At 40.0% G+C, this 20,298-nt stretch overlaps 1 protein-coding gene across 2 annotated transcripts in view; it reads left to right on the top strand.

Annotated features, from left to right (window-relative positions):
- Positions 1-18,766, top strand: part of Ap4e1 (adaptor related protein complex 4 subunit epsilon 1) — a 68,920-nt gene extending 50,154 nt beyond the window's left edge. For both annotated transcript variants that reach the window (XM_028756145.1, XM_028756154.1), the window contains 6 exons: positions 2,719-2,842; positions 8,668-8,926; positions 9,751-10,284; positions 11,863-12,053; positions 13,874-14,031; positions 15,874-18,766. In XM_028756145.1, coding sequence (XP_028611978.1) covers positions 2,719-2,842; positions 8,668-8,926; positions 9,751-10,284; positions 11,863-12,053; positions 13,874-14,031; positions 15,874-16,034 — 1,427 coding nt within the window. In that variant the 3' untranslated portion in view covers positions 16,035-18,766. The remainder of the gene's footprint in view (positions 1-2,718; positions 2,843-8,667; positions 8,927-9,750; positions 10,285-11,862; positions 12,054-13,873; positions 14,032-15,873) is intronic.
- The last annotated feature ends 1,532 nt before the right edge of the window (positions 18,767-20,298 follow it).

The raw sequence follows: 20,298 nt of genomic DNA, 5'->3' as shown, positions 1-20,298 counted from the left end.
TCCTTTGAGTATATGCCCAGGAGTAGTACAGCTAGGTCATCTGGTAGTTGTATGTTTGACCTCTTGGGAGACTGCCATCCTGGCTTCCATAGTGGTGCGTGGTCTCTAACCCACCTGTAGGGATCAGGCCTCTTCTCTCACCTCATCCTCATCCTCCTCACCCTCTGTCTAGTGTTCTGACCAGAGTGAAATGGAGGCTCGAGGTGTTTTTAATTTACATCTCCTTGAAGGCTAGGGATATTGAACACTTTTTTGAGACATAAGCTTTCTACGTAGCCCTGTATGGAATTCCTGTGTAGAGCAGGCTGACCTTGAATTTGGAGATAAGCTTACCTTAGAGAAGACTCTGCTTCCTGAGTCCTGGGATTAAAAGTATGGGCCACCATGTCCAGACAGGATGTTAGACACTTTAAAGAAATATTTCCTGGACATTTGTGTTTTCTTCTTCTGAGAACTATCTACTGCTCATTTAATTAGCCCGCTTATTGATTGGCAGGGTTTTTTGTGTGGCTGGTGTTTTGTTGTTTAATTTTTCTAGCTCTATATATTTGAGATCCTAACTCCATCTGAAGTATAGCTTCCAAATATTTTCTTCCCTCTTGTTGGCTGTCTGTTCACTAAGCTGATAGTTTTGTTTGCTATGAAGAAACTTGTTAATTTTATATAATCCCTTGTAAATTCTTGCTGCTACTACTTGTGCTATTTGGGTCTTGTTCAGAAAATTCTTATCTCTAAGCATATTCTCTATAGGGATCTGCAAGTGGTACCCAATTTTGCCAGTACCATTTGTTGATGAGGGTGTTGAGTTTTTTAATGTATGTTTTTAATATCTTTGTTAGAAATTCCATGAGCGTATGTGTGGTTTTGTCTCTGAGTCTCTGTTCTGTCCACTGGTCTATGTAAATGCATCTTTGTCCCTGGGCCCTGCTGCCATTGCCACTGTGACTTCCTAGTAAAATTTGAGTCAGCTATGATAATTACTCCAGTGGTGTTCTTTCTGGATGAGATTGCTTTGTATATTCATGGCTTTTGTGCTTCTATATGACTTTTTGGATTGTTGTAGTTTAGTCAAGAATGTCATTGAAATTTTGATGGCAGTTGAGTTGAATCTCTCTAGTTTTTTCTTTGCTTGAGGTTTTGTTTGTTTGTTTTTGGTAATATAGCCATCTTAATTTTTTTAATTTTAAAAAGATTTATTCTATTTATTTTATTTGTGTGTATATTTATATGTGAATTGTGTATTCTTAGTACCTTTAGAAGGACAAAAGAGGGCATTGGATTTCCTGGAATTGGAGTTACAGACAGTTGTGAGCCACCATGCTGGGAATTGAACCCAAAAGCAACAAATGCTTCTTTTTTTCCTTTTTCTTTTGTTTTCTTTTCCTTCCTTTCTCTCATTCTTTCCTTTTTACTTTCTTTCATTTGTTTTTTTCAAGGCAGAGTTTCTCTGTAGCTTTTGCTGGCTCAGAACTCCACCTACCTCTTCCTCTCTGCCTCCAGAGTACTGGGCTTAAAGGTGTGCAGCACCACCTCCTAGCTGCAGCAAATGCTCTTAACCCTGAGCCAACTCTCCGTCCCCTTCTCACACATCTGTTTGGATGATGGACCTTCCACTTGTAACCCTTCCATCCTTTCTCACCCTGTTACTTGTTTGAGTTTACTGATAGTCACAGCTTTGCATACTCTGAGTGACATTTGATGCCTTGCCCTATGTCTGAAAAGATAGATTTGCCAGTTACAGTTAGGTTTAGCTAATTGGTTTTTTTTTTAATGAGGTCTTATGAAAAACATGATATTGTTCTTTCTCGTCTAGACAATCAAGTGGTTTGGTGTTAGCTGTGTAGTTATGAGAACTCCAGATTCCATCTCTCTTTGTGTTCCCACATCTTTGCTGTTTCACTTCATGAGTAGAGATGGCTGCTTGCACTTCAGCAACCAACTTGCAGTGTAACCAGTAGGCAAAGGAAATGGGAGGACAGAATTTCTTTGCAAGTACTTCTCCCAGATGTTGCACTCCATCTGTGTCAAGAATTTAATTCCCCAGAACATGTAAGCCATATGGCAACAGAATCTGGAACTGTCTCCCCTGGCTGCCTGTATACCTACCTAAGACTGGAGGAGTCTGCTTCTTAAAGGAAGGGGAACAGATGTTTGGCATCTGCTCTGCCACAATAATAATAGGAATTTCATGGCGGCTCTGATTGAATTGATTTAGGTTATATACATAACCTATACATATTCAAAAGAATTAGCATGTGAATGAGTAAACATTGTTTTTGTAAGTAAGGAAGATTCCCATTGAGAGTGTCACCCGCTGATCTGAGGTAAAGCTTTGCCCAGGAATCTTTCTATTAGTGAAGCGTGACCACCACTCCACATTAACCCATTGCCTCTTTATTCTTATAACAGCAGCAACCTCTCTGTGGGCCTGGCTTACTTTAATAGCTTGCCTTTCTAACTGATTTCTTTTTAGTTTTTTAGGGAAGATAATAGGATAAAAGTGAAGGATAGTTTGTCTCTGACTACCCTAGTCTATGCAGACTTAAGTCAGTAGTAGCTGCTTTATTCGTACTGTATACCACTGGTTAGATCATACATAAAGCTCTATTCTGGAAAACTGTCAGCTTTTTAATTATTTCAATAGTGAATGGGATCTCACAAATTGTATTCTTATGCTTTGTTTTAATATGAACCTCTGTTTCTCTTTTAAAATTGTAGTTCTCAATTTTGAACCATATGGACTGTCATTTTCTTCATCTGGCTTCACTGGACGGGAGTCTCCTGCTGGCATTTCTCTGGGCTCAGATATATCTGGAAACAGTGCTGAGACGGGGCTGAAGGAGTGAGTGTCTTTGTAAAGTTGAGGATTTGGCATGTGTACCTCCCTCCAGCATCCTGCCTGCTCTCTGCCTCTGCCTGTGTCCTCATGATTATTATTTGCTCATTTTAGGATGTCCTCTGAGAAGTTTTCATTTTCAAATAATGCAAAAGGAAAGCCGTACTTGTAACTATGGGCTTAATATCATTGAAAGGTTCCTAAGAGGTATATTCTATGTGAGATTTTTTTCACTTGCTCTCATTGATTGGTTTCAAGTTTCTGGTACTATATAATATGTCCTTAAACTGCAAGACCTTATCTGCCTTCTTTATTTTAAGACAAAATAAGCCATGGGTGGGATTTGCACATGAGGTCTGGAGAGATGCCCCAGCAGTTAAGAGCCTGCATTGGTCTTGCAGAGGATAAGCTCCCTGCATCCACATCAGCCAGCTCACAACTGCCTATAACTCTATCTCTAGAACATCAGATGCCCTCTTCTGGCCTCAGTAGGCACCCACATGCATGTGCTCATACATGTAGACATGCATACACATTAATTTAAAAAAAATAAGATTTGCACATAATGCACATTATTGCCACATATGACAAAATTTTAAGAAGCATATTGGAATTTTTTTTTTACCAGATAAGTATTAGCATATTCGTTATTCCTTATTATTTATGTTACTCTCTGGCAAATACTTCTTATCATCTTAGCAGAATTGTGACAGATACAGAGAAGAACATGAAATAAGGTGACTGACTTTGTCTAAGGAAGCTCTATTCTTTGCTCAGAATACTTTCAGAGGCTCTGGGGAGGGAACTTAGCACTTGCTATGCAAGCATGAGAACCTGGGTTCAAATTCTTGCACCCGTATGAGAAACTGAAATGGCTATGCATGCCTGTAACCCCAGTATTGGGTGGGAGCTTGCTGGTTAGCCAGTTGTCTTAATTAGGGTTTCCTATTGCTTCGATGAAAGACCATGACCCAAAAGCAAGTTGAGGAGACACGGTTTATGTGGCTCACACTTCCACATTGTTGTTCATCACCAAAGGAAGTCAGGACAGGAACTCACACAGGCCTAAAACCTGGAGGCAGGAACTGATGCAGCGGTCATGGAGGGGTGCTGCTTACTGGCTTTCTTAAAGAACCCAAGACCACCAGCCCAGGGATATCACCACCTACCATGAGTTAGGCCTTTCCCCATTGATCACTAATTGAAAAATTGCCTCACAGCTCAATCTCGTAGAGGCATGTCCTTAACTGAGGCGCCTTCCTCTCTGATAAGGCTAGTTTGTATCAAGTTGACACACAAAACCAGCCAGTACAACTGACCATTTGTCAACTTGAGACACAAACACACCACTATTAAGCCATAAACCTTACTTTCTTACTCATCCCCAAGATCTAAGTCTTTAAAAGTCCCACAGTCTTTACAAATTCAAATACATTAAATTTTCAGTCCCTTTAAGGCAGCCAATCTCTTAAAATCTAAAGTCTTTTAAAATTCAGTCTCTTAGCTGTGACTTCCAGTAAAATACTTTCTTCAAGAGGAAAAAAATCAGAACACACCTAAAATCAAATCAAAATCCAACACCAGCTGTCAGTGTCTTGGATTCACTCACAGTCTTCTGCAAAGGGCTTGGGTCACTTCTCTAGCTCTGGCCTCTGTAGCACACAGCTTGTCTTCTGGGCTATGGCTGCCTCCACTCCACTGTTACTGCTATTCTTGGTGGTCATCCCATTGTACTGGCATCTCCAGGGCGCTGGGATCTTCTGGTGCAACTAGGCTGCACTTTCACAGATAACATCTCAAAGGCTCTCTTCGTGGTGCCAAACCTCAGTTTCTCTGTATGACCCCTTCAGTCCTGGGCCTTCATCTGCCACTGAGGCCGCACCTTCACCAATGGCCTCTCCTGGCCTCTCATAGTGCCAAGACTCAGATGCTCTCCATGACCCCTTCATGCCTTCAAAACCAGTACCAACTGGGTGACTCTTACACATTACCAAGTCCAGCTTCTCTGTGCTCTCAGAAAACACTTCCCAGAAGATGTCATCTCAATGAGGGTGGTCTCTTCTTAATCACTGCTAATTTCTTAGCTCAAGCTAGCCAGCATCAATTGTCCCGGTAGCATAAAGTTTTATTTTAGTTGTTCTGGTATCTTGTTACACAGGTGATTGTTCAGCCCCAGCAAGCAAACCAGAACCACAGAGTCTTAATCAAAATAGCAACAGCCCTGATAGAGTCTTTAACCTTCCCTCTGAAAGTCCACAGGCCAGGCCTCCATCTTCTCACTGCTCTCAGCATCCTTGTCTCCCAGGCTCCCACAGAGCAGCCCACTGAGCTCTCAACACTCAATAGCTCTTCTAGCCTGAAGTTCCAAAGTCCTTCCACAGTCCTCCCCAAAACAGGGTCAGGTCTGTCACAGCAATACCCTACTATGCTGGTACCAGTACACCAGCCTAACCGAAGTGACAGCTTCTAATTCAGTCCTAGTCATAAGGGAATAAAGTTAAAGTGATAGAGGAAGGTTTGACTTTGTCCTCTGGCCTCTACATGCATGTGAGTGAGAGCAGACACCTGCAGACTGACGTGCGTGCCCTTACCATGTTTTCAGGGATTCTTGGGCCACGTTGAAAATTGCTTACACAGTTGCATATTTATTTCAGGTCAATTTTTATTCTCTTAAATATACTTTAATTTTTAGCTGGGGTGGGGGTGGCGACATATGCCTTTAATCCCAGCACTTGAGAGGCAGAGGCTGGTATATCTCTGTGAGTTTGAGGCCAGCCTGGTCTACAGAGTGAGTTCCAGGATAACCAGGGCTACACAGCAAAATCCTGTCTTGTAAAACCAGCAACAGCAACAAAAGAAATACCCATGCCACATCATGCATAAGACAGTTGAGCCAAACACATGACTCTTTGATAACATCAACAGTCATGCAGGGACAAGGGGGCAGGGCCTGTGTAGCTCTGGCTGTCCTGGAAGTCACTCTGTAGAGATCCACTTTGCTTCCTGAGTGCTGGCATCAAAGGTGTATGCCACCACCGCCCAGCTAAAAACAATTTTTTTTTAAAGTTCAAAATGTTTTAAGTAAAAATGTAATGAAAACTCAGGATGACAGCCCTAAGGGACATTGGAATTGAGTTCTTGTACTAAGTCAGTCAACCTCATTTTATTTTCACACTTACAGTTTGTTAATCTTTCAATGAGGTGGCTATAAAATCTCCCAGGAATCGTATGGATATGATTGATGAAAAATGATACGGTGTATACAATGACAGGAGTTGTGGTTTTAATCCTTTTTCTCCTTGGTCTAACATCCTTAATTTCTCTTCTAGACGTTTAATTTTGGCATTCCAGGTGTGGTTGGTGGGTTTGTGATAGTGGAGGTGATGGCCATTAAGGGTCTCACACAGAACAAAGCAGCAAGTGGAAACAAAGGCCCTCCAGACCCAGGGAGAAGTCTGTAAAGTGAACAGTGTTCAGGGTGATGTGAAGGGCTGACCTTACAAATTCTATATGGTTTTATGTCCATTGTATGTGCTTTATTATTTAGAAATTGATCATGAAGGATGGATTGAAGTTTTCAGAGATCACAATTCACACATTATTTCAGATTAAGAACCTGTGTGATAACTAGCAAGGTGAATGTTGAAAATAAGATAATAACAAATTAGAGAGACTAGTGAAAGTGTTGGCTTTTAAACTTACAGTTCTGCAGAAAGGGGCGCCAGCATAGGGAAAGGGCAAAAGTGGCTGGTGCACTTATGTGATACAAGCCAGTGATTTTAAAAATCCTGATAGAGGGGGCCTGGAGAGATGGCTCAGCATTGAAGAGCACTGGCTGCTCTTCCAGAGATCCTGATCAATTCCCAGAATCTACACAGCAGTTCATAACCATCTATGGGATCCACTGTCCTCCTCTGGTGTGCAGATATATATACATACAAACAAAACACTGCTATACATAAAATAAATACTTTTTTAATTTAAAGAAAAAGTCCCAGTTGAGAGAATCCCCTGTATTTCCATAGGCTGGAATTTGCCCCCCTTCTCGAATTCTCCATCTTGTTGTTTTAGGGCACTAAGCCTAATCCAGTGACTAGTTTGGGGCTTGAGACTGCTAGCTAGAGGAGAGAGAGTTCTAGCCCTCCTGTGACTTGTAACTTAGTGCTGAGCACATATAATACTGCAAATAGACCAGAATGACTTTTACAGCAAATAGCTTTCTGATAAGACTATTGTTTCTCTTCTACAGGCCCTGGTAAGCTGACAAGAAAGTCAAGCCCAATTTAGAATTTCTTACTTACAAGCTCATTATAAAACATTACTCTACCAGTACCCCATTATTCTTCTGAAGATTTCTTGCCTAGAATTTACATGTGTGTCTTCTTCATCTGATTTACAATAATGCAAAACCACAATTTAAAAAACTATGGGTTATATAATGCCTTCCAAATCCAGGCAAAGATGACTTACTTATATGAAAAGCAACTTTTACTGACTATTTCCATGTATATGAAGTGGCCATGTTGTTCCTGTGTGCTTTGCCACTTTTAGGCTGTTGACTGAAACATGACAAACTTACATTGATAATAGGTGTGTATTTAAATTAAATTAAATAGTTGAGAAAAAAAATCTGTAGACTTCAGTGGCCTCTTCCCATTTGCCTGTGAAGTACATTCTACAATAGCACAGAATATGCAGAATTTTTAGGAATACCCTTTGCAACCGCACCTGTGGAAAGAAATATCAAAGAACACGTTTGGGAAAATGAAGAAGAGATAAAGTCATGTCAGTGATGGCTTCTGCTCTGTTAAGAGTGACCTTGAGAATTGTTTAAACTGGGCTAAAAGGAGTGGCCAGGATTTTACTTTGTGTGTGTGTGTACATGTATGGTATGTGTGAGTGTATTTGTGCATGTCCGTTGGTGCACATGTGTGCAGGTGCACTGTGGAGGCCTGAGCCTGACTTCGGGTGTCTTCCTTGATTGTATTTTTCTCTATTTACGTAAGTTCGGTTGGCCAGGTTCCATAGCCTTCTCTATCCAGGGTTTCTCTGTCTCTACCTTCTAGTGCTGGCATCAGAGCACCTCCCACAAACACCATCCACTGAGCCATCTCCCCAGCCCATGCTTTAGCCTTCTAGTCCTCAGTCACTGAATGGGCTGCACTGGGAGGAGCTTGATCTTTGGTGAGTTCTGAGATGAGCTTTGTCTAGCTAAGGTTTCCAACAGCTTTGGTCTAAATGGGGCAGCCTAGTACATGCTTGCCTTTAAAAAATAAAACACCGTAAACTAAAATTGAATCCTAAGTTTGAGTATATTTTTTTAGATGAAAGAAATCTTTCGGTGTAAGTAGACCTGTAGGTAGTGTCCCTGGTGCCTCAGGAGTCAGAAGGAGAAGCTGTAGTCTAGAGCCATTCTCGTCTTTTGTAACTTACTCAAGTAATTAAATGATCTGAAATTTTTAACCAAATCTAGAGTTCTGGTGCTTTATTTTACCAGGTGGAAAGAGGAAGTCGGCTCTAATGAACATAAAATTTAAAAATCTAGGTTTCCTTCTGGCTTATAAAATGAATATGAAAGCTGGTCTTTTTGTTTGATTGGTTTTGTTTTTTGAGACAGGGTTTCTCTGTATAGCCCTGGCTGTCCTGGAACTCATTCTGTAGATTGGGCTGGCCTTGAACTCAGAGCACTGGGATCAAAAGTATGCACTACTACGGCCCAGCATGAAAGCTGTTTTTTGAAAGGCATAACATGTTTTGAAGAAAAAAATAATGCATCAAGGATCTAATTATTCAGCATTGTTTAAACTGGCTTGCTTTCTTAATCTCCTTAGGACAAGTAGTTTGAAGATGGAAGGTATAAAGAAATTATGGGGTAAAGAGGGCTATCTCCCCAAGAAGGAGAGTGGAACTGGTGATAAACCAGAAGCCCCACATGTTCCTGCAGAGGGTGCAACAATGGAGAATGTAGACCAAGCCAAGACCAGAAAGGACCAAGCTCAAGGCCATACCCCTTCTACAGAGGAGAAAGAAAAGCAACTGTTGGCATCATCACTATTTGTTGGGCTAGGACCCGAAAATACAATAAGTTTGGTAAGTTATCTATTAACATTCCCATAAGAATCCCTGTGCCGTCTGCTGGTACCAGGCACTGGGTTTCACCTACCCATGGTGGGCAGTGCCCATGCTCTCACAGCATCGTCTTCCAGCTCCAGGACCACTGCTAACATAGTAACGTGCCCTGAGGGTCATGTCCAGTCCCCTTGAGTAAGTCTTTCTCTAAAGTCCAATCTGATAGCAGAAGGCCTAGGACCCACATAAATTAACAAGAATGACCAGGGTAGGTGGGAGAGTTCTCTGAGGGCAAGAGGCTTGATTGAAGATTGTCAGTAATAGTGGCTTATCTGTGTGCTTTGTTTCCCAGACTGTTCTTTAGTGAGATAAGTGGTGGCAAGTTTGGTAAGCATCACCAGCTACGGAATTCTTCCCACCATATTTTCTAGTCCGCCTCTCACATTTAGTTTTTGAAGTTAAACCTTTTTTTCTTCTCTGCTTACTACCATAGACCACAAAATCACAATTATTAGATTATTAAAACCTCTTTGAAGTCAGAGGTAACTTAGAATTCTATAAAATACAGCTCTGGAAACAAAAACATAGGTGGGTTGTCTAATCCTGTGATGTACTATTTAGAAACCAAATATTTCTTAGAACTATTACAACTGAGTTTTGACCTTACTTCTTTTCCTTATCTTTTTAAATCAAAAGTAAGATTTAGCTGATAGCTTTAAGTTACATGGTTGTCAGAATTGTAGGGTTTTCACCTTTCCATCTGAGATTTACTAATCTTTTCTTTGCAGATTCCTAGTGTTAATATATTGTTCATTTAAAATTATTATTGTATTTTATTTTTGCAGTTGGGAAAAGCAGATGTTGTGTCTCACAAGTTCAGAAGGAAATCAAAACTCAAGGTAGCCCAAAGTGACAAGACACCCAGTGCTCATACCGCTCCCTCCTCCACCCTTAGCCCAGGATCAGATATGGCTGGTGGAGACGAGGACGGTCTGGATGCTGTGGATAGCGGGCACGGGGAACTCAGTTCAGAGCTTTTGGGTTCTCAGTCTCTGTCAGAGCTGCCCTCAGTTGAAAACCTCTCAAGTGTCAGCTTGCCTGCACCTTCTTTGTTTGCTGATAACAACATGGAAGTCTTTCATCCCCCTTCATCCTCTACAACTTCAACTGTCAAGGAAATCAGTTTAGCTTCTTTGTTGGAAGAAACTGAGTGCGGGCATTCAGATCTCACGGAAATCTGTAGTAATGAAACGGTGTCTGTGTCTTCTTACAAAGTCTGGAAGGATGATTGTTTATTGGTGATCTGGTCAGTCACTAGTAAGACTGACTCAGAGTTCACAGATGCTCAGTTAGAAATTTTTTCTATGGAAAATTTCAAGGTAAGACAACGTATAAGATATCATTTTTTAAGTAAATAATGCTTACTTAGTGTTTCTATTTTGGCTCCAGTGCCTTATGAATTTGTGCCATATCCTCCTTTCTTCCTTAAAAACAGGACTCAGGATACATTCCTCTAAAGAAACAAAGGAAGCCCAACAATACTGTGTTTGCAAAGGCCATAGATATTTTATGAAGTGAGTGTCTATAGTACATAATAAAGGTTGCAGGTGGCACACGGGCACTCCTTTAAACCCATACTCAGGAGAAGAGGCTGGAGGATCTCTGTGAACTCCAGGTCAGCCTAGGATACATAGTGCATTGAATACACTATGAATCTCACTTCTGCGCCCTACTTGAGCTGTCACACAGCTAGGTTCCTTAGCTGCTTTTGCCCGTTTCCTCCTGTTGAAAACAAGGTTATTAGTATTGTGTTCCTGTAAGGAGTTAACTAGCTGATTCTGCAGAATGCTTATAGGATTAAATGCACATCCCATGCTCTTGGTGTTTTCTGGTTTTATCTGTGATCTCTCTCCATGCTCTCTCCAAGTACTGCATTTGCTCCTATCATGTTCACTGAAAACATTTCAGGTTATTTAACAGAGCCAATAGAGCATTGAGAAAAAAAGAATATTAAGGATAAACTCGCAGTTTTCCTTCTTTCTCTCCCTGAATTTGTATCCTGTTCTCAGTACTCAGGCGTCATTCTCTTCCACAACTCTGGAAGAGTGCTATGGCAACTTCCAAAAGTTCATTTGTCTGCAATGTTATAAGAGTTCTTGGCACAGTTGTGACATTTGACGGGCATGTATCAGAAAACTAGCCATTTTCTTCTGTGAGCTACAGTGTGTTGAATGAGATATTATATGGGCCATTGACCAGGGCAGGAATTCTTGAATACATATGTGTAGCAGATTTACTTGCAAGAACTTTAAAAACCAAACAAACAATCTGTCGCTATTCTACCTGTAGAGTTGAGTAGGGATAGAGAGTGAGAATGGAGGCAGCTGTAGGATTGTTTGAAATCCTCTCGCGTAAGAGTCAGGTGCTAGCAGCTAGGAAGAGGGCTTGCCTAGCACACACAAACACTGGCTTCAGTTCCCCAGCACTGTGAGTAAAAGAGTTCTGGGGGGCTGGAGAGATGGCTCAGCGGTTAAGAGCACTGACTGCTCTTCCAGAGGTCCTGAGTTCAAATCCCAGCAACCACATGGTGGCTCACAACCATCCGTAATGAGATTGGATGCCCTCTTATGGGATGTCTGAAGACAGCTACAGTGTACTCATAAATAAAATAAATAAATAAATCTTTAAAAAAAAAAAGAGTTCTGGTGCCAGATGGGAATTTAATAATCTTAAAATAAAGATAGATAGATAGATAGACCGAGTTTAGCTATAATACTAATCATTTAGTTGATTTTGACTTATAAAGTATTATTTATGTTTTAGTAAATTTTTGTTAGTGGTTTTCATAATGAAGTTTGTTAACTTCCCACATTCATGTGCTTTAGTATTTTATCTCTTAGGTAGAAGGAACAGTTTATTGATGCTTTCTTCAATATTTTTATGACTTTCATTTACAGATTATTGAGCAACCCAGATGTTCTTCGCCTGTGATGGAAACAGAAAGCACCAAATCCTTTCAGTATGGTGTGCAGATGGAAAGCCCTTGTGTAGAGGGGACTCTCTCTGGTTTTATAAAGTATCAAATGGTAGATACACATTCTGTTCAACTGGAATTTTCCATAAACTTATCATTATTAGATTTTATTAGGTAAGTATTTTCTAATAAAAATTAGAATTGCCAGAATAGAATTTAATACTCTTAAAATAAATAAATATAGATAGATATTTAATTTATTTAATTTGTTATTCATCTATTTTGCCCTCCCCTTTTTTTTTCTAGTTAGAGACACAATACTGGCTATTGGGGAGTATAGAAATTACATATTCAACAGTCTTGGGCTGGAGAGATGACTCATTGGCTAAGAAGGCTTTCAGAGGACGGGAGTTAGGCTCCTAACACACAGATCTGGTGGCTCACAACTGCTTGTAACTCCAGCTCTAGAGGACCCAGCACCACTCTGGCCTCTGTGGGTTACTTGTATGCACATGCACACAGTCACACACAGATACACATATTCATGAATAAGTATTTTTTTAAAAAAAAAGATTTATTGCCGGGCAGTGGTGGCGCATGCCTTTAATCCCGGCACTTGGGAGGCAGAGGCAGGTGGATACTGAGTTCAAGAGTTCGAGGCTAGCTTGGTCTACAGAGTGAGTTCCAGGACAGCCAGGACGACACAGAGAAACCTTGTCTCGAAAAACAAAAAAAAACAAAAAAACAAAAAAATTATATTATGTGAATACACTGTCACTATCTTCAGACACACCAGAAGAGGGCATCAGATCCCATTACAGATGGTTGTGAGCCACCATGTGGTTGCTGGGAATTGAACTCAGGACTTATGGAAGAACAGTCAGTACTCTTAATCACTGAGCCATCTCTCCATCCCCCATGAATAAATATTTTTTAAAACCTTGTATTCTTACAAGCTAGGCATGGTAGCTCATGCTTATAATCTCAGTAGTCAGGAGGCTGAGGCCCAAGGATTGCCATCTGTTCAAACATTACTAGGCTACAAAATGAGTTCTAGGTCAGCCTTTGCTACAATGTAAATCTTAACTCCCACCCTTATTTTATAATTTAAAGATGCATAATATATATGCAACATAGTTTTATACATAGTATCAATTCTTCTGTATCTTTAAATGTAAGGTTTTTTTAAACTATACAGTCAATGTGTACTTATCAGAAATTCAGATGCTATAAAAAATATAACTAGAATATGAATGTTGCCTATAATCCACCTGACGTTATACAACATATAACTATTTTATCATGTGTGTGTGTGTACACTGTCAACAGAGTCTTTTTTGTTGTTGTTTTTTTCTTTTTTCTTTTTTTAAAGATTTATTTATTTTATGTATTCACCATTGCTCTCTTCAGACACACCAAAAGAGGGCATTAGACCCCATTGCAGATGGTTGTGAGCCACCATGTGGTTGCTGGGAATTGAACTCAGGACCTCTGGAAGAACAGTCAGTGCTCTTAGCCACTGAGCCATCTCTCCAGCCCCTGTCAACAGAGTCTTAAGTTCTTAATTAATTAAATTAACTAATTTAAAGTTCTTCATATTCATTCTCTTGTATATTGCCTTAACAGAAATTTTATTATTCCCCAAATCCAAAGTACACATGATAGAATTGTTTATATTTGAGAATTTATGCAGTTATTTGCTAAAATCTTACTGGAGCAATTAAAAAAAAAGACAAAATTGAATGGGTTATTAAAAGGAAAAGTACAGTTTAAATCTTTTGTTGTCAGTAACATTATCAGGTTGGAAGATAACACTTGCCATTCTAATCATATCTGATTTAAAAGCATAAATCTCTTGGGACCCAGGTTTACAATGTATAATATATATGTATTATATGTATAAAGTATATTCGTTTCTATGAGTCGTGTGAGATGTGTTTATTCAGCATCATTGAACTCTTAACAACATAGACTAATTGTTAAAACTTTTTCAGACCATTAAAGATCTCAACTGAAGACTTTGGCAAACTCTGGTTGTCCTTTGCAAATGATGTAAAGCAAACTATAAAAATATCGGAGCCTCCACTTGCTCTGGCTTCTGTCCTAACAGAGCTGCAGCAGAAACTGAGACTTCGTGTGATTGACGTCATAGGTGTGTAGAATTAGGAAAAGGCAGCCCCGTGTGAATATGGATTTTTCTTCTGAGTGTCATATTTCTTAGAGCCTCTTATCACGAGTATCTTTAAAAATCAGTGTGTTTTCCAGACTGTATTAAGGAATATTTGATTGAAAAATTCACAGTATATAATTAGCTATCACCGGGCAGTGGTGGCACATGCCTTTAATCCCAGCACTTGGGAGGCAGAGGCAGGTGGATTTCTGAGTTCGAGGCCAGCCTGGTCTACAGAGTGAGTTCTAGGACTGCCAAGGCTACACAGAGAAACCCTGTCTCAAAAAACAACAAAACAACAACAACAACAACAAAATTAACTATCATTTAGCCTTTGTTTTTCTTTTTAATGCTTTAAACATTTCTCCATTTGTGTGGAGTAGGCTTCAAATTCAATCAGAAAGTGGTTGTCATGTCTCTCTGTTGGATCAAAAGACACTAATGTTTTATACCTAGGAATTTGGCTAAAAAACTTATGGCATCTAGGAAAGGCATTCTCTATTTTTTGCAAGGTATCTCTGTTTTAGATTTTTTTAAAAATTAATCATATCTCTTAGTTTGCTTATAAACAGTAGATTTTGATATGGCTTTTTTTCTTGTAACCTGAATTTTGGTTGACCTTGGCCATTCTGACTGGGATAGGATAAAATCACAAAGTAGTTTGACTTGCATATTACAACAGTTTAATTTGCATGGTAAATAATTTGTATTTATGAGGACTATATTTAGTTCTCATAAATTCAAGTTTATTTGTTTAAGTGCATTTCCCATTTTATTCTCTGTCAGATTTAGGGTACCAGGTCTTGCGCCAAAATTCCCAATGCATTTAGAATTGAGTTTTGTGCAAGGTTTGTGGTGAGGATCTAGTTTTACTGTTTTGCTAGTAGCTGTCCATTTTGACCAGTACCACCTTTTAAACATACTGTATCTTTTCCAGTGTGTACTTTTGGCTTCTTTATCAAAAATCAGGGAACTGGCCGGGCGTTGGTGGCGCACGCCTTTAATCCCAGCACTTGGGAGGCAGAGGCAGGCGGATTTCTGAGTTCGAGGCCAGCCTGGTCTACAGAGTGAGTTCCAGGACAGCCAGGGCTACACAGAGAAACCCTGTCTCGAAAAACCAAAAAAAAAAAAAAAAAATCAGGGAACTGTAGGAGAATGGGCTTATTTCTGGGTCCTCAATTCTATTGTATAGATGTGTTTGTTTATATGGCATGCTGTTGGTGAGAGTGGGGTGCTGAAGTCACTTTGTTGGGGTTAATCTATGGTTTTAGATTTAGTAGTTCTTTTATGAAATGGGATGCACCTGTGTTTGGTGAATATATGTTTAGAATTGTGATGTCCTCTTGATGGGTTGTTCCCTTAGTGGATATAAAGTGACCCTATCACTTTTGACCAGTTACTATGCTACTTGTTACCCTGTATATACTATAGTATACTACTATATAACATTATTATTATATGTCATATTATTTCTGTAGTATACTGTTAGCCTGTTACTAAGTGCTTGAGGCACTTCTACTTTTTGTCTGATATGAACAGTGCTGCTGTGTACATGAGTGTTGAAATGCCTGTTGATATTCTTGCTCTCCTCTGAGATTAAAGGCATTTACCACCACTCCAGCACCTTTTCAAGTTTTTTTAATATATAAAATCATCTTCCAAGCAAGTGTGAAGTGCTCTCTCTGAAGTGCTTGTCTGGCGCTTCCGCTGGTAATTGATGACAAACAACTTTTCACGTGCTTTTGGCCTGTTTATAGATGTCCGTGGAGGTGTGTCTGTTGACATCCACTTTTAAACATAAATTCCCTTTTTCTTCTGTTACAGGCAATGAAGGGCTGTTGGCCTGTAAGCTGCTCCCATCCACCCCCTGTGTCCTGCACTGCCGAGTCCATGCTGACATGGTAGCCCTGTGGTTCCGATCCTCTAGCTCTGTTCTTTCAGACTATTTATCATGTCACTATCAAAAAATGATGCAGACATCCTAGCAAAGTTCTGTTTAAATTTTACTTTTTCCACATAAATGGTTTACATTTATAACCTTACCAAAGTAAAAAGCACTCATGGTACTTCTGATAGAAATGGGGATTTGTGAGTTTTGATTTATGTGTTTTCTTCTTGATTCCTGCAAAAAATGATCCCCAAGAAATTGTGTCAATTTTTTTACTCAGGATTGTACAGTGTGTTTGGGTCTCCCCTCCCCCCCCCAAAAAAATGACCTAAGCTAATGTTATAAAATACTAATGATTTTATGTCACTTAATGTGGAGGAACTGAAAATATTTATTTTGTTATAAATGCTTTATAGCAGGTTTATTCTAGCATTAACTGATTTCTAATAAGGCTGAGACTCAGTTCTCTGCTTTGATGCAGGGGACACAAAGATTGATCATCACCTGAATCACACTTGGCTTTGGAGTACAGAATTTGTTGTAAGGAAAGTCTATGCTTTTGGTTCTGTTATGCTCAAGTCAGTGTTAAACTGAGGTGGCCTAGCACATGCTAACCATTGTATAAGACCATGAGCATGCTGGGTATTGGGCAAACACAATCTGTATTTTTTACTTTTTAACTTGTTATACTTAATTTTAAGTAATTTGACCATAAAGTATATCTGTTTTCTATTAGATTCTTTTTGCAGTTAAAATTTGTGACTATGGAATAAATGGCCAATTAATTTTTTTCTGGTCCTTAAATCTACTAGTATTAAGTGAATGTTACTTAGTAGTGACTATGTAAATATATCCTACAAATACTTTGGCAAAATATATCATTTTCATGTTATATTTATGCTTATAGGCCCGCTGTTAGTAAAAGAAGAGATTATGCCTTGTATGTGTGATGGGCCAAAATCTTGAAATTGTATATTAACTGAAATAGTATTTTATAAAAACTAATGGTGCTGTGGGAAATATTTATTTTACCCTTTTTGGTACTTCACTGTTGAAACTATTCAGGTAATACAACTTAAGTTATTATGTGAATCATTCTAGTTCACAGGACTGGTTATCACCCAGGTCAGGCACTTTGGTTTTATGTTATCTCATCAATACCTGCTGTAAAGATGCTGAGGAGGAGGCCAGGTGGTGGTCGTGGGGTTGCACACCTTTAATCCTAGCACTAGGCAGAGGCAGGTGGATCTCTTGAGTTTGAGGCCAGCCTGGTTTACAGAGCAAGTTCCAGGACAGCCAGTGCTACACAGAGAAACCCTGTCTTAAAAACCAGAAGGGGGGAAAATACTAAAAAGATTCTATAGAACTGTCATCCATAGTTAGAACAAGACAAAACGTAGTATTTTTGGAATTAACTTTTAGGTTATTCATTCGTAAATGTAGCACTTTGTTAACTTCTCACTAAAATCAGTTAAGCCTTGCTAAAAGAGCAGTAGGTGACTGGAATTTCCTGCGCATTGGGTTTCTCCCTTCAAAAAAAGACTAGCTGTATGATCAGCCTCAGCACTGTCATGACAGAGGGTTCTGAAGCAGCCACTCCATTAGCTTCCTCTTTATTGTTGCCATCCGCAGCCCTCGCTGTGCCTTACCCAGCCTCGCTGCACTTTATCGAGCAGTGCGGCATGTGGTATAGGAGGGGCTCCTTTGTGTGTATTTCTCCAGGCGTTTCTGAGGTCACTGAGGTTGCTCACTTGTGCAGCAGGGGAAGTGAGGTATGTAAAGTCACAGTGACAGCTGTCCCGAGGATCATGGGTGTTTGCTTTTCTGCTGCTTTGTTACAAGAGATGTTCATGAGAGCAGCAATACTTGTCATGGGACTTAATTGTCCCACCACTCGGTCTAACTGTGCATGTGTGAACAGTAGGTTTGGGGTTGAGGCATGACGTTAGATCTGCCAAAGAGAACATAGTGTCACTTTTGTTCTTTCTGAACTCACTAAATAAAATGTAGAGTAGCAAGGTTTCTGCAGAAATGTTTAATAGGATGTCTACAATGTTTATGATTTTAATACACTAATAATAATAGAAAAGAGTAGATATTTTAAAACTTTGGACCAGTACATATTCTATCTGAACTCATTGAAATATATTCTGAATCAGGCATTGTCAACCTTTTTGACTGCAAAATAGGGAGAATTTTAGGTCTAGTCTCTTTACCTTATAATCAGCCAATGAGGGTAATGCTTGGGGGAAGAATGGCTGCGTGCTCTGTGCCAGACACAGATGACAGCAGAGCAAGGCTGGGGACAAATAAAGGAGGACAGGAAGTGCATGCAAGCAGCAGAAAGGAGGTGGCCAGGCTCGCCAACAGTCATCCCCAGGAGGTCAGCAGAAGAGCTGGTACCACTCAGGGTGTGAGCAGAGCCTGTCTTGTCCCTCGGAGACACTGGAGGAGCTGTGCAGTGTCTGAGAGCCCGTGTGCCAAGCTTGCCCAGCACAGCATATTCTCTGCAGGTGAGTATTAGCCAATACTCTTCTAAGCTCTTCAAATTGATTGTATCGAAGTACAGTATTTTATTTTCAGTTTACTGTAGGTTCTTTTATTTTCTATGGATAAACATGATCTTTGTCACCTGGTAAGCCATGAGAAGTGCACTGAACCTATTCATGTGTCTTTAAGCTGTTTTCCTATGTCAGAATTTTAGGAGAGAACAATGCAAGTGAATGGCAACTTAATAAATGATGCATTTTTTACTTTGTTTTGGTGTTGAACTGTGTAAATTGAAGTTTTTTAATTGAATGTATAATAAAAACAGCTGTGCTTTTTTGAGTCTGTATGTTCTTTATAATTTAAGTAGATGAAAATTATTTAATTAGTATATAGATAGGTTTCTTTTTTGTTTGTTTGTTTGGATGGTTGGTTGGTTTTTCGAGACAGGGTTTCTCTGTATAGCACTGGCTGTCCTGGAAATTACTCTGTAGACCAGGCTGGCCTCGAACTCAGAAGTCCGCCTGCCTCTGCCTCCCAATAGGTTTCTAAATATATAAATACAAGTTGCTCAATCTGTATGTTACTTGTATGTTTTTTGCATGTGTTATATGTACATGTTTGTGTGGCTGTGTATGTATAATCATGTAAATGTTCGTGTTTCAGAGGCCAGAGATCAACATCAGGTTTCTTCTGTACTATCTTATTAATTTTTAACTCTTAAAAATATGGCTTCAGCCGGGCAGTGGTGGCGCACGCCTTTAATCCCAGCACTTGGGAGGCAGAGGCAGGCGGATCTCTGAGTTCGAGAGTTCGAGGCTAGCCTGGTCTACAGAGTGAGTTCCAGGACAGCCAGGGCTACACAGAGAAACCCTGTCTCGAAAAAAACAAAAAAAAAAAAAAAATATATATATATATATGGCTTCAGGGCTGGAGAGATGGGTCAGCAGTTAAGAGCACTGACTGCTCTTCCAAAGGTCCTGAGTTCAATTCCCAGCAACCACAGGGTGGCTCACAATCGTCTGTAATGGGATCTGATGCCCTCTTCTGGTGTGTTTGAAGAAAGCTGCAGTGTACTCATATAAATGAAATAAATAAATCTTTTTTTAAAAAAATATGGCTTAATCATACACATGTGCTTGGTGCCAGCAGAGGTCAGAAGTGAGGTGAGGTTCAGTTCCCTGGAACTGGAGTTAAAGAACAAGTGGTTGTGAACTGCCATGTGAGTGCAGGCAATTGAACCCAGGTGCTCTGCAGGCACAACAAGAGCTCTTAACCACCAAGCTAGCTCTCCTGCCCCTGGTCACTCACTGAACCTAGAACTCACTCACTTGAACTGCCTAGCCCACGGGGATCTATTCATCCTTCTTCCTCATTCCTAGCCTTTATTTTGAGACAGGATTTTAGGCGGCACAGGCGAGCCTTGGTCTTCTTTGGTTCACAACTGCTGGGAGTACATCTGCACTACCATACCCAACTAATTACTATTATGTTTAAGGTCACTCTGCTGTATGGGTGAAAGATTACAGGGTGATCAGAGAGGGGCCAATTCTGGCTTCTCAGATGGTAGATGATAGAAACGAGGTAAGAACTGATCATATTCCAAGTTATGCTTGTAATTGTGCTCCGTGCCCTCTCTGGAGTGAAGACATTTATCTCATGAGAAACAAAGATGATTTTTCGTCGCCACCAACCCTGCTTGCTTCATCAGTCGTGTCAAGGGGTTAAAAAAAAAAAAAAAGGGAAGTGTCAGTTATCTTGGAACAGACTCCAGTCCTAGAGATCAAAGCGTCCTTTAGATGCCTCTCTTACTTTTTTTCCCTTACCCTCCGTACACTTTCCCCGCAGAGCACTCTGATTCTCCCTCAGTGCGT

Source organism: Grammomys surdaster, unplaced genomic scaffold (genome assembly GCF_004785775.1).
Source record: "Grammomys surdaster isolate TR1022 unplaced genomic scaffold, NIH_TR_1.0 129, whole genome shotgun sequence".
In the NCBI taxonomy this organism is placed as follows: Eukaryota; Metazoa; Chordata; class Mammalia; order Rodentia; family Muridae; genus Grammomys; species Grammomys surdaster.
This window is presented reverse-complemented; position numbering and strand designations above follow the sequence as displayed.